Source organism: Lemur catta, chromosome 19 (genome assembly GCF_020740605.2).
Source record: "Lemur catta isolate mLemCat1 chromosome 19, mLemCat1.pri, whole genome shotgun sequence".
Taxonomy (NCBI): domain Eukaryota; kingdom Metazoa; phylum Chordata; class Mammalia; order Primates; family Lemuridae; genus Lemur; species Lemur catta.
In genome coordinates this window covers 34,768,613-34,783,035 of record NC_059146.1, presented here as the reverse complement: position 1 = coordinate 34,783,035, position 14,423 = coordinate 34,768,613, and the positions used below count along the sequence as shown (strand labels likewise).

General features: G+C 52.2%; 1 protein-coding gene across 1 annotated transcript; it reads right to left on the bottom strand.

Moving 5' to 3' along the window:
• Positions 1 to 4,056: 4,056 nt before the first annotated feature.
• On the bottom strand, positions 4,057 to 8,867 carry TSHZ3 (teashirt zinc finger homeobox 3). The gene has a single exon (XM_045531925.1). It carries the CDS (start codon positions 8,770 to 8,772, stop codon positions 5,662 to 5,664), a length of 3,111 nt encoding a protein of 1,036 aa, XP_045387881.1. The 5' UTR covers positions 8,773 to 8,867; the 3' UTR covers positions 4,057 to 5,661.
• Between the last annotated feature and the right edge of the window lie 5,556 nt (positions 8,868 to 14,423).

The window sequence follows — 14,423 nt, the reverse complement described above, 5'->3', positions numbered from 1 at the left end:
GCTAGATGGCAAACAGCAGTGTATCTTAACTCCCGAGTTAGCTAATTGTGGATGCTAATCTCTGCAAAGGGGTCACCTTTCTTATCATCATTATCATCAGGGATGATTTATTAAGAATATATTAGTACATGACATTATACAAAGCTGGCAGAAGAGCCGTTCCTGTGATCTTCTATCATGAGAATGTAATTTTGAAAACACCTGGCTGCCTGGACCAGCGGTGGGGCCCTGACACCCAAATGTTGAGCCGCCAGCAGCCGCTGACTTTGATTGGAGTCTCTCCTGACGTCCACGGCAGTAGCCAGACTGCGTCACCATTGGGCTGTCTGGGACGGTTCCAGCCTGCATGGACTGTCAGGCTGCTAACCGGCAATTTGGCAAATCCATTGTCTTGGCAGGGCAGGGAGCGTGGTCCCAAATCCAACAGCGCTTTGGGACGGATGCCTTTGGAACCCTTAAAGCCCACCCGGTACAGGGTTCGCACACCCCCAAAGTCCTCCCTGGGGTCACTGCCTGTCAAATCCTTGGGGGCACAAACATGGCGGCTGTGAGTCAAACCGAATCTCCCTCCGGCTCGTGGAGACTCAGTGGAGTGCGAAGAAAATCAGCAAACTCCCTGGAAACAAAACCCCGTGTTTGATGGCTGTGCTGCGCTGACACTGGGAACCCTGCCCGTGGCTGCCGCAGAGCTGCCACACCGCGCGGGAAGGTGGGGCGCTGTCAGAGAGGAGCTTTTCTTCCAGAAGCTTTATGCTGAGAGACAGAGCTGGAGCCCTGTCCAAGTGAGGGAGATCATTGCCGGAGCTCACTGCAGAGTACTTTGCAAAGGCCAACAAGCCCTGGACTCGCGTGGGAGCGTGAGCCCGAGCACCCTGTCCGTGTTTCCCGAGGTCAGCTGACGGCTGAGCGGCGCCAATGCACACGGGGTCCCCAGGGCGATGTATTTTCAGGTCTCCTTTGCCAAAGAGTGGGTGTGCTTACTAATAAACCCCTAGGGAGAACAAGGGTTAGTGTTTCTATTACCAAAAGAATAAGTATCTGGCAGAGCAAAAATGGTAATTTCTCCATTAGCTACAAGGATAATAGCTATTATTTTAAAGTTAAAGTATTTATTAGCAAAGAGCGGTGTTGGGGTTTGTGTGTTTTCATTTTTATGATTGCTACTTATAATACAAAGTATATTGTTTTTGAGCTAAATAGTCAAAAGAATGAAACTCAATTGCAATTTTCCAATTTCAAAAGAACTGCAGAGATGCATTTGAAAAAAAATAAAATCATCTGATTTTTTTTTTTGGTTTGTTTGTTTTTTATTAGATGACTTGGAAATCTCCAGAGACAATAGTTTTAACAGTGCAGCCAGCTCCTGTCTCTGCCTCTCTCAACGTTCGCAGCTTCAGAATCCTGCTTTCTCAAAATGGAGCTGGGCAGCCTTTTTTCTCTTTAAGTGTTTTGTCACCGAGTCTGTGCATGGGTAGGTGGTCAGCTTGGGGGCAGTGAAGTCCACCTGGCTGGAGTGGTCTGAACTTGAGGGAAGGAATCCTTCCGGGGACTCAGGCTGTTGCCCTGGAGACCCCACCTCCACTGGAGGGCAGGGCACCCTGGGGGAACGGGCTGTTTGGTGCTTATCGATATTTTTTTCCCTATTGCAGAATGAAAATAGAATGGAGATGCCAGGGAGATGGGGTCCTCATCATAACCAATCGTCTCGAACTTACATGCAAGATTTTGGTTAATTATAGCATTCTTGCTGCCTAAAACTTAAAGATACATCACTGATATTTTTGCTAAATGTTGACTGCAGCAAATAGCTAAGATGTGGCATATTGATTTCTTGTTGTGAAGTGAGCTGTTCAAGCTCCATTTAAGATTTTCATCTTGCATGTAGCCCTGAGCACATCATAGCACCATAAATTAGTTAAATTGCACATTTATCACAAATGTTATTTTAAGATACTACGTAAATGTGATGGCTGGAAGATATACGGTAGGACCGCAACAAGCCTGGGCTTGGGCGGGGTGAGGCGAGGGTCACCTACACACCTGTGATTAAAACCTCCCTCATGTGGCAACATCCCTCCCTCCTCCCCGGACCCATCTGAAGACCTGGCTTGGACAATGGCTTCATTCCCCACTCATATTCCCTACGAGCATCAGCCACAGAACCTGTGCACAACCACAATAGACTCACGATGCTCTTCTAGAGCTCCCTGTTTTCTCTCAGAGAAATCAGGCCACTCTGGCTTTGCGTGGAAAGCTCTTCCAGGCAGTGGCCCACTCTTTAGCCAGGCAAGGGTTTGGTGACTTTTGAAGATAGTGGCCCTGAATTTCCAAGTAGGGTAAGACCCCAACCAGCCACACACCGCATGCTGCATGGTTTAGGGAGTGTCATTTTGCCAAATGAGGTTTGCATTTGTGCCTAGAGCCCTAACTAACTGCCCTGGAGATAAAATAATTCCTGGCCCCCATGAATACGAGCAGTCCTTTCCTGGCTACAAGCCCCAGGTGTCCAAGGAGCCACAGAACCTGCTACCTACCTTGACTGTACATCGTCACCGTCACCCCCACATTGCAAAGCCCAGCAGACAACCGTGGGAGTGAGGTGAGGAGGAGACAGGTGGAGTGTCGGGCCTTCTCAAGACAAAGGTTCCACCAACACTCGCACGGTCCCCATCTCCCTTCAAGCCACACGGGCCCTGTGGGGACGGAAGTGTTGTCAGTTTAATCTGTTAGATGCAGGACTTTGGATTCTAATAAACTGATGCTATATTTAACCTGTGAAAAATTCAAGAGTGGAAATCTGGGCTCCAGGATGTGAAGATGTGAAAGGCATGGGAAGGAGGGTGTCTCTGTCCCCTGAGCCAGGTTCTAGGGGGAGCCGGTCCCCCCACGGGACACGTGTCCTTCAGCTCCTCCCAGGTGAAGACCAGCAGGTGGGCCGGGGCCTTGGAGCAGGTGAGGAAGGGGCAGGGCCTGGCTCCAGAGGGCAGGTGCCGTCCTCACCGCCTGCCGACACAGGACACCGTGCCCACGTCACAAGGCAAGAGCGTGGCTACTCCAACACTCCAGTCACCAGCAAAGCCATGTGACACTCCAGTGAGTTCTCTCTAAAAACCCAGAGGGAGACGGAAGGCAGAGAGAGAAGAGAGGAGACAGAAAAATTGGACTCATCATGACAAAAGGGGGTGGGGACCAGCGGGAAAAAACGTAGGTGTGTTGCCGAACATCTCTGAAAGGGTTTAATTTAAATTTTTAATAAAAGAGTGTTTTTTTTTAAGTCGAGGTGTTTTATGTATTACATGGATGTAATACATCTCTCATTTGTATAATTCTAGGTTAGAAGCTACAATTCCGCATAACTGCAAGAGGAGTTTGAATAGAGTAATAAAGGTATTTTACAATTTTACATGATGTTCCCAGCATTTTGTTGGCATGATTTGCTGAGGCTAATAAAAGTGTGTGATTATCATATAAATGCTCCCCCTCCTCCCATGGATGGGCTCAGGCTCCTCCCCCCAACCCTCCTGCCTCTTGTCCCTGTGTTATCACAGGAGAGAGAGCCCCGTGATCCCCGAAGTCCCTCTGCCCAGCTCGGTTGTTTCCTGACACTTGAGAATCCTGAGTCAACAGGAAGGAATCGCCTTCCAAAGACCCTTCCTCCCATCAGCCTCAGGGACAGTCTGGGCCCCACGTGTGCTGCACCCAGAAAGGAGATGGAACCCCGGCCCCACGAGGGCCACCAGGTGTGACCGGAAGCTCTGACACTCAATATTTTATAATGTCACCTTTCCGCAGAGCTAACCTCAGGTGAATGACTTCCTTTCTTTTAAATTTTTATTCTTGGGGAAGATTCTACTCCAGCCTCCTCTGAGCAAGTGCTCCCTGCTCTGCAAACGCCAAAGTTCACTACAACTCCCCTGATTTACGTGCGGCTTCCGACTGCCAGCACCTGGCAGTCACAGCAACCAACTCAGTCATAAACAGATCGCATACAATTTCATTTTAATGTGCTCGTTAGTCGTAGCACATTTCAGACATAATTGTGAACGCAACACAAAATTATAGCAAAAAGACAATTTTAATGCTGCCGTAGAAAAAAGGGTTATATGAAGAGTCACATAATGGTGCTTCATTGTCAACAACAAAACAGGGCACAGAGTGTGTTACGGTGTCTCTGCTGTTTACATGCCAATATTTTATACATAGGTTCTCATACGGTGTCAGCTGTCAGTTACTTCTGCAAATTAACTGCCAAAAATGGAGAAGAACAGAATCACTCCGAGAGCCGGTAACCACGGGTTACCTTTCATAAGCCTAAAGATAAAGCTGCAGTGTGGGATCTTGGGAGAATAATTAGGAAGAACAAAACAGAAAGTTACCGATTGAAATGAAAAGGCATCCTACAATATGGAACTGCAACCGAGAGGGCTTATAAATAAGTGAGAGAGGTTGTATCACAGAATGCCTCATGACTTTTAAGCAAAGTATTACAGTACAAACATTTTAAAGGCTTTATCAATGTTTAGGAAATACAGTACAAGTTCTTTTTTTTTTTTTTGTTCTTTTTTTTTTTTCCTTTTCAAATAGACTTAACCCTTTGAGCACTGAGTTCATTTTGAGCGTTCTTTAATTTCTAATAAATACCTTTAAAAATCATGTGCAAAATAGTTATGTTGCTGCCTGCCAGGGATGTTTTTCCTGGCCTCGTTGATTCAGACTACTCAAAACAAATGATAATAGGATGCTAATAAATATGTATAATTTAAACATGAACCTCTATCAATATAGATGTACTGTATAGCAAAACAAACAATCATACTTTGCTTTCAGATAATGTTTCTGTATATTTTATAAATGCTATCTGTGGTATCTTCTGTATAATTTACAATGTTTGCATGTAAAAAACAAAACCCATAGACCTTAAAAAAAAAAGTAAAAGAAATATACACTATACATAGGCACGGCTTATGCCCAGAGCATAGCAGGTACATAAAACACTGTTGCTATAAATGCAAGAAAAAAGGTCATTTTAACCACAATCACATTTTTTTCATAAGAGAGTCTGAAATCTATACAATATATACATCTATGTTTCAATGTGAAAATAATATTCTTTTAAATTTCAAGGCGTGTTATACCCCTGCAGACCTGCATAAATGGAGGTTCATATTATTAATTATAACTAAGCTGGTAAGGACTTTAAAAAACAGAGCTTCATACATTATTATTATTTTATTTTATTTTTTAACCAAATTAATGCAAAAGTGCTTCAAAGTACTCAGAGGGCTAAAGATGAAAGGGTGAGAAATGCCGGCACACTGGAGCCTCGTGGAGAAAGTGTACCTGATTTCGTTATAAATGCTTAATTAAACTGTCTGTTAATGCATGCAGCTTGAAGCATCCGAGGATGCTCACAACTAAATCCCATTTACACAAAGTTCCAAACACTTACCACTGCATTTTTAACCTTCATATTTTACCAGTAACAACAGCTGATTATGCACCTCTATCAAACACTGTACAGTTATACAAAACAGCCCAGCCCAGAATGATCCTCTGCAGTTAAAATAAGAGCATGTGCCAAGATCAAGTCAAAGGGGCTCTAAGGTGCCTGCCACAGTTTCCCTCCAAGCAAACTGCAGTCCTTTCAGTCGAAAGCAAATGCTACTGCTTCTCTAATTCGGAGACATACAGGAGGTGGTCTTCCGGAGATTTCCCGTGTGTTTTGCTAAGGTGGAGTTTAACCGCATGCTTGCTGGCAAAGGTCCGATTGCAAAGCTTGCACTGATAGGAGGTCCCCAGGTCCTCCTCGGGGGAGGATGTCACCAACTTTTCTGACGGTGACTTGGTTTGTGCTATTTGATTGTTAATCTGTTCGGTGGACAGTTTGGATAAGTCCCGTAGCCGGAAGCCCAGGTGTGACTCTAGGTGGCTGATGTACGTGGAAGGAGTCCTGATTTGGGATGCACAGTCATTACAAAAGAACACGGGGTGGCCAGTGTCCAGGTTTTTGAGGAACTTTGTTCCACCTGTCCTTCGCAGCTGGTACTTCACGTTGGCCAGCCAGTGGCTGATGGTGGTCATGGAGAGCCCGGTGAACCTGGAGATGTGCATCCGCTCCTGGGGGCTCAGGTCTGACATGATGTACTTGCCCTCCGAGGTCTGCCGCAGGCTGGCGGCAAACTGGGCCTGCAGGATCAGCAGGTGCTGGGGGTTCCAGTTTGACTGGCGGCCCTTCCTCTTCTGCGCGGGCGTCGACTCCTCAGCCTCCTCCAGAGTGGCCCCGTCAATGTCAGACTTCTCGGAGATGCTGGAAGGAGTGGAGGATTTTGACGTGTGGCTCTCTGTCAAGTTCTTCAGCATATCGGATATATCTGACAAGGCATTCTCGCGTAGCGGCGAGTTTGACATGAATGATACGACGGCAGATGTCTTTGCCGTTGTCACCGTGGATGAGGAGGTTGCCGGGGCTGTGGACGCGGGTGACAAAAGCACTGAACCCAAAGAGCAGCCTTTGTCACTCTTCCCTTTTGTCAGGTCTATGGGCTGGTCGTTGCTGACGTGGTAGAAATAGCGGTCGAGGTGCTCCGCCTTCTTGGACTGCAGGGGCGGCGGGGTGGCCACGGCCGCCTTCTCCGCCAGGCTGTTGCTCATCTTGAAAAGCATGCTCATGGGGTCCAGGGCAGGCAGGGAGGGCTTGGCCGCCTTGCCCAGGTGGATGTTCATGACGGACTGCAGGGCACTCAAGGGGTTAACAAAAGGCTGTTCGGGCGGGTGGTCGGTGATGATGGCCGTGCTGCCACTCAAGCCCCCGGCCAGGGGCTGCACCAGGTCCTTCCCATTCTGCGCCGGCTCTGCCAGGGGGCTCCCCTCCTTGCACCCGTCCTGCGGGGGGCTGGGGCTGCCCTCCTGGCTCCTGAATCCCCCGTCGCTGGATGCTTCCATCTTGATGGGCTCGCTGGCCTCGCTGCCACATGGGGAGGGGGTGGCCCGCTTGGGCGGAGAGAGCTTGCCGTCCGGCTCCTTCATTTTCTCCTCCACTTTGGCGACTTTCTCTGTGACCTTTTTCACCAGCTCCTCCATGGCATGGAAGTTTGTCTTGGGCATGGGCGAGGTCTGGCTGCTGGGAGGAGACACCAGGGTCTGGTTTTTTGTGGGAGACGCCATCTCGCTGTTACCAAACATGGGTTTCAGGGGCATGCTTTTCCCCGACGAGCCCAGAGACAGCTTCATCATGTTGGGGAGCTGGTAGGCCGCGTGGATGCTGGGGTAGCCCCCCCAGCTGGGGGTGCCGTTCTGGGCCTTGTTGATTGCGGACGTCACTGTGTTTTCCAGGGATTTGAGGATATCCAGCCCCCCCTTGGGACTCTCCTCTAAGTCATTCTCAGTCAAATAATGGTATTTGGAAGAGATGTCATATTTTTCCTCTTCCTCGCTGGGCTTCTCCTTCTCCTTGGGCTTCTCGTCGGGGACTGCCTTCTCCTTGTCGACCTCCTTCTTGACCTCCACGCTCAGTTTTGGGGAGACGCTCGCGGGCGTGGTGGAGGGGGACACGAAGGTGGTGGCCGCCAGGGGCACAGACTGCACCTTCTCGTCCAGCAGGGTGGTGACGGTGGGCGTGACGGGAGTCTCCACAATGGGCTTCCCCTTCTTCATGGCTGAGCTGGTGACCTTGATGAAGTGGCCGGTGACCATCATGTGCGCCGTGAGCTCCTGCAGCGTGTCGTGGGAGCTGCCACACTCCATGCACTTGAGGATCTGGGACTTCCGGGCCTCGAAGTGCCAGGCGTAGCTGGCCCCGTTCTGGTGGCCGTAGCGGTTATTTGGCGTGATGTAAGGGTTGGAGTTCTTCTGAAGTGCGTCGCTGGGGTCCGACACGGTGGCTTTGGGGGTGCCGCCTGTGGAGTCCGGGGAGCTGGGGAGCTCCAGCTCCAGCGAAGCTTTCTTCCGGGTGGCAGGGATGATTTTGGCTGCGACGGGGGTGACGGGTTCCTTCAGAGGCACTTTTTGGTAGTGTTTTGTTTTGATCATGTGGACGCTCAAGTCCTGGAGGGACTCAAACGAGTGGCCGCAATACATGCACTTCAGCACCTTCTGGGCATCCTCCTTCCCTTCCATTTCCAGCAAGGAGCGTTTGCGGGGCTTGGACCAGCGCTTGGGGTTGTTGTTGTCGGTCTCGTGGTTGTCGTCACGGTAATGCCCCGTCTCGTTCATGTGCACCGTCAACTCCACCAGGGTGTCGTAGGCGGCGCTGCAGTCCTTGCAGCGGAACTTGCTGGCGCCCGTGAAGATGGAGCCGTAGAGCTTGCTGCTCTGCCGGTACAGCTGCACCGTGCTGAAGAGGCTGGGCTCCGGCAGCAGGCGGCTCTGGGACACCTGCTGCAGGCTCTTGGCCATGGCGCTCTGGTGCCAGTCGAAGCTCCCGCTGCCGCAGCTGCTGCTGCTGCTGCTGCTGCTGCTGCTGCTGCCGTTGTTCTTGTCCGAGGAGGGCTGGTGCAGGTTGAGGTTGAGGTTCGACCAGTAGGAGTTGGAGAGGAAGTTGTTGTACACGGCCTTCATCTGCTCCAGGCTGTCCGGCACGGTCGTGTCTTCCAGCGGGACCGTGACCTCCTTGGTCTCCTCCTCGTTCTTGATGGAGCCGCTCTCGAAGTCCGCCATGCGGTCGCTGGTCTCGCTGATGTGGGACTCGCTGTCCATGTCGTGGCTGGAGAACTCGGCCACCGGGGAGTTCTGGTAGCTGGGGCAGGTCTTCGCGAGCTCCTTCTCCGGGCACATGTACTTGGCGGAGGGTTCCCCATCTGCTATGTGTTCCTCGGGGTCTAGATCTTCATCCACCAGGGCAGCGGCCTTTAACTCGTCGGAAACGTAGGCTGCCATGGTAACAGGTGGGAAAGCAAGACAGATAGGAGAGAAAGGAAAAAAGGGAGCATTAGTAAGTGTTGATCTTACCTAGAACAGGTTCTTGGCTCTCAGGAAAACACAGCAAACTAGATGGGCACATTTGTTTGTAAAATCAAATAGCTAAAATGTGGTGTTTCTTTGGAGCAAAAAAAAAAAAAATCTGCTCTTCAAACATAATTTGCGCCTTATTCTTCTCAAGGGGCAACAGCTTGAAATTAAAACTAAATTTGAAATTAATGAAGCACATTCTGGAGGTGGCATTCATTTCTAAAGTAATAAATTACTTGTATCAACCTCAGAGACAGTAGTTCCTGTCTGTCAATTAATATGTCTTTTGCTTCTCCTGCCCCTAATGCGTTTCTTAACAGACAGATTCGCAATTTAAATTAAGCGAGCATTTTTTTACTCATTACATTTTTGAGGCTCAATCTTTAATAAATACAAAGTACAAAAACATCAATAAACTTTTTACAAAGTAAAAAGAAAGTACATCAATTGCAATAAATTTAAAAAAAAAAGATTTTGTGGCTTTTTTTACTTTCTTCCTTCTGGAAAAACGAGTCTCCTAAAATCCTAGAGTAAGTCCCCTGCCAGGGACAGGTGCTGGTTTGCTCCAGGTGGGTGGAGGCCCTGATCGTCCCCCACGCGTACCCTCAGCCTCTCCCGGCCACCGCACGCACGCACCAGCCATGCAGAATCATGTCAGAGCAAGTTCAGGAAAATTGGTATGCCGTGCTCGTTCCCGCTGTATAAATATATACAAGACCTTCCAGTGGACCTTACAAATGTCAAAGTGTTTGCTCTTAAGACTACTTTGTCAATATTTACTCAGCATAAGCTTCATGGGCATCCAACAGGGATCCTGTCTTTCCGGAAGCCGCGTGGCCGGGGATGTAAATCCGGCATGCGCTCCCGAGCAGGCGAGGGCAGAGCCCGCGGCTGCGGGTTCTAGGAGATGCACCCGCCGGGGAAGCGGAGCCCGGTGATTTCCTTTTCCTGCTCTTGCGTTCAGTGACTCAGTGACTGAAGCCCACCTACCACTGTGTGCAGACCTGGGTGGTCTTGTCAACAGCCAGGCCTGGCCAGCCCCGTGGGGAGGAACCTTTCAAGCAGAGGAGAAGGGGAGACTGACTTTTCCCTTCTAGCTCCTAGACGCTTGCCTGTGTCAAGGGCTGGTGGGTAAGGCGGAAGGTGCCGGACGGTGAGGTGCTAAGGGCAAGGCCGACTGAAACAAAACCTCGTGGCAAAGGAAAGGACGCGTTGTTTGCAGAATTCTCTCCAATACCTTTCAAGATGTGCCACAGATCAATTTCACAGCAGAAAAAAATGAAAATAGTGAAATGGTTCCCTTGTAGCCAAAGAGATCCTCCCCTGTTTTATTCCTTCTATATCAGCTGTGAGTTTTTTTCCATAAGCCCCACACTTTGGGTGCCAAGTTTCTCAGCTGAGACACGACAGCTATGTCCCAACACCGAAGTAATGTGACCTTGGAAGGGAACAGTGCCCCAGGTGCACACATCGGCCGTGGGGACAGGGAGTCTTCCGCTCATACGCAAACCTTGAAGGAAGAGTCTTACGTGAGAGCCGCGAATGGCCCTTACAAACCACGAGAGGAAAATGCCCTGCACCGGTCTGCTGGGGTGTGACACGCTTAAGTCTGAGTCATGCACTTAGAGGTGACAAATTAAAATTACAACAGCTCTTTTCCCAGGGCCAGGGCCAAATGAGCAGGAAACAGTGCTGGCCAGGGGAGGCCCGTTTGCTGGCCACAGTGAGGGACGTGAATGCATGAGCTGGAAACGAAACAGGAAAAGAAAAATAAAAGAAGACACCTCCCCCTCCCCCACAACCTTCCTCAGAGTGCAGAACGTTCTATAAATGTGGATGTACAAACTCCAACAGGGTGGCAGGCCTGGAGGGAGGGGAGCTGGGGACAGCAGCCAAGCGTCCCAGTTTGCATGGTTTCCGCACTGAAAGTCCCGCGTCTCAGGAACCGACTTTGGTTCTGTCCAAACTGGAGGATGGCTGGTCACCCTGGCTGGGGCGCACACGTGACCACGGCCAGGGCATCGGTGTGGGCCTGAGACCTCTCCGGGAATCCTGGCAGAGAACAGCCGGGGCGGCGCAGGCCGGGTTTAGGCAGGGGCGGAGCACGGTCTGCAGAAATGCACGGGGGGCCCACACGGATGAGGCTTCTGTGGTAGGGGCTTCCCTGCGGACAACCAGTCTGGGAAAAGAGGACAGCACGTGGCCTGTGTCCCTACAGTGGGGACCCCAGGAAAAGCCTGGCCCTGTTAGACAAAGGTGGATGTCGAAGCCCCTTCTCTCCTGGAGGTGCTCCTCGGAGCCGCAGTCTGCAGCAGGACCCCACACCCCAGCCTTCTCCTCCTGTGACAGCGCCCGGGAAAATAAGTCTGGGAGAGAAATGGCCCCGTAGTAGCTACTGCGGGAGGACACCAGGCAGCTGGAAGAATCAGGAGCCGACAGTGCACATGAAGGAGTCTACTGTGGCACGAAGGCCACCAGCTGGGACGACAAACCCAGCGGCTCTGCCAGCCCCCCTCCCGCCCGGGAGCAGTGCGGCTCTCTGCGGCTAGGGCCCCTGCCAACCTCACGGCTGCACCCACCGTGGGAGCGTCCACACGGTCCCGGCTGCACCCACCGTGGGAGCGTCCACACGGAACCAGGAGCTCCGCAGGCTGTCGGAGCACCCATGTGCACCATCATTGATGTGACCGGCTCCCATCCCACTATGCTTTGTAAATTGCACAGTCAACGTCTGATGACTGAGGAGGAAATTAATACTGAAAGAGAAGTAAGGCCACCTCCCTGGCGTGAACAAAATCCAACTTTGAGAAAAATTAAAATGCCCCAGTGCCAAGAAGACGTGTGTCCTGGGAAGACCCGGCCTCCCCGTGGTCTCCAAGGGTCTCTACAAGCGCAACTGCCGAGCACGGCCGTGGCGGGAAGCTCACCACCTATTAAATAAGCCATTTTCTTTCCAGATCCAAAGGTGACGCGTATTTCCTGAGGTTGAGCCCAAGACTTCCGCCCACGGTTTCTGCCCTCCACACTGGAACGGAGGGCAGGGCAGCAACACTTCCCCCACCGTGGGCCGCAGTCACACTCCTCGGAGAACATCATGCGCTCTTGAGGACTGACCTTCAAACATTTTTCTAGGAAGTGGAAATGGGCCCAGCGAGAAGACAGGGAATCAGAGGACGGGAAGCATCATCCTTTCCACAAATGCACACAGCACCGCGCCAGCCGGGTGAGTGGCTGCACTCTGAGCAGCGGGTCGTTTTCTTTCTCTGGGCCTCAGGTTCTCTATCTGAGCAAGGCAGGGCACTGGAGGAATGATCTGCAAGGTGCTTCCTCTTCCACGTTCCCATCATTTTATGGCCTTTCTGAGAAAAGGTGAAGAACTGAGGTGCAAGCTCGTTCACTCTGGTTCATTCTTCGCAAGCACAACCTCCCACAAACACCCGGCAATCAAGTTGTCCCCTAGCCCTTTCTGCTCTGGACTGGCCCTCACTTGCAAAGTCCCTGGCCGGACAGATGTAAGGACTTCTGGACGCTGGAGTGGTGAGCGCACTGGGACCAGGCAAAGCAGGGAGGGGAGCCTGGGGGTCTCCGGTCACTTCCTGCATGGCGCTGGTCTTCGGGGGCCCAACGGCAGGCCCTGCCCACCACTTGGACCTGGCAGTGAAGCACGCACGGCTTTGGACGCCCCCTGCTATCTTAAAGAATTCTCTGGGTCCTTTATTGCTATTCAACTGTCTGCAAATTCTTGCCCGAATTCCCTAAGGACGAGGACCTCACAGCCTCACCTGGCACACAGTAGGCCAGCATCCAGGGGCCGGCTGTCCCATTTGGAGAGACGTTAGCTGGAGGTCACTTCCAGCAGCGAGGAGGTGTTAACGGCCTTGGTAACAGGGTCCGCCCCTGCTCCGTGTGCCCCCCACGCTGGCCGCCAGCATCCCACCCACTGCCCCCCACCGTTTCCTGACTCCAGCTCCTTCAATCTCGTCCCCACGCAGAAGCCACCAGGACTGTCCCAGAACAGCAGCTGGTCATGTCACTCCCCACGTAAACCCTCAGACACTTCCCCTTGGACTCAGAAGTTCCTCAAAGCAGCTCTGAAGTCCTCCACCATCTGGCTAGCAACCCCCCCGGCCCCCTCAGCTCCCACTCCTCACAGTCCACTGCTGCGTCCCCTGCCAGACACCCCAGGGCAGAGGCCACGAGGTAGAGGATGAGGCAACCTGCCCCTCCTACTCCCCAGGGTAAAGGTCACTTCTTAGGGGCCCGGCTCTTGCTCCCCGGCACCCTCTTCCTTCTCATTATGAAGCTCGGCAGATGTTCCAGATGTTCTGACAAACCGTCAGCTTTGCGTGGCAAGGACCAGTCCCACTGCCATGCCCCACGCCCCACACACCTGCTGCAGCCCTAGTGTCCGGCCCCAAGTGGCCCCTCAACACACATCTGTGGGAGGAATGAATGAATGAATCAATGAATGGAGGAACCTCAGGGACAGCTTCTCCAAACCTCCTGAACAGTCGCCAAAACATTGCGGATCGACCCAGGCTCCAGCCAGTCCCAGAGCAAAGCAGATGTGCCGGGGTGTGAGCCGAAGTGCTTCCGGGTCGGTTCTGTCGCGTGCGACAGCATCTGCTGCAGTTCTGCTTCGTGAGAAAGGGCCTCTGGAGGTGACGGCGCGACAGAGCCCCCACGGAGGGAGAAGCGAGGAAATGCCCCCGCTGGGGGTCTCCCTGCGCCGGAGCCACCCCTGGCTGCACCCACACCCTGACATCCACCTTCCAGTGCATCATCGCCCTCCTTTCCCTTTAACCAAGAAGAGCGAGACCTTTGCTGCCGGCCCCAGGAGGGGCAGCTGGCCTGTGAGGGGACGAGGGTCTCATCCAAACCAAACGCACAGCTGCAAACGGCGCAAAGAAACACACCGGGGCCAGCAGAGACTGACAAGTGAGGGCATATGGGTGGACCCGCATTGTCTTTTCCCAAGTCGCTCCGTTGGAAGAGCCTCTCTCCAAGACATGTGCCCCGCCGCACCGCCGCCCCTGCTTCCCGACACATCCCCACGTCCCTCGCCCTGCAAATGAGGAGGATGCTTAAAGCAGCGAGACAGAGATCAGCCTCTCCGGAGCCGAGTGCCACGGACACACTTCAGACAACTACGTGAACTGGAGAACCTGGCGGGACTCTTGGGTAGAAACGCTCATGAGAAATAAAAGCTCCCAAATTTGCAAAAGCTTCCTCTGTAGTCCTACAGCCCAACAAGCTCGGAGGGCACAGTGATGGGGAGAAGCAGTCCTGCCCAGCGTGTGCGTGTGTGTGAGCGTGTGCGTGTGTGCGTGCGTGTGTGTGTGTGCATGCGTGTGTGTGTGTGTGCGTGCGTGTGTGTGTGTGAGCGTGTGCGTGTGTGCGTGTGTGTGTGTGTGTGCGTGCGTGTGCGTGCGTGCGTGTGCATGTAGTGTTCTCACAGTCCTTGCGCCCGGTCCTCT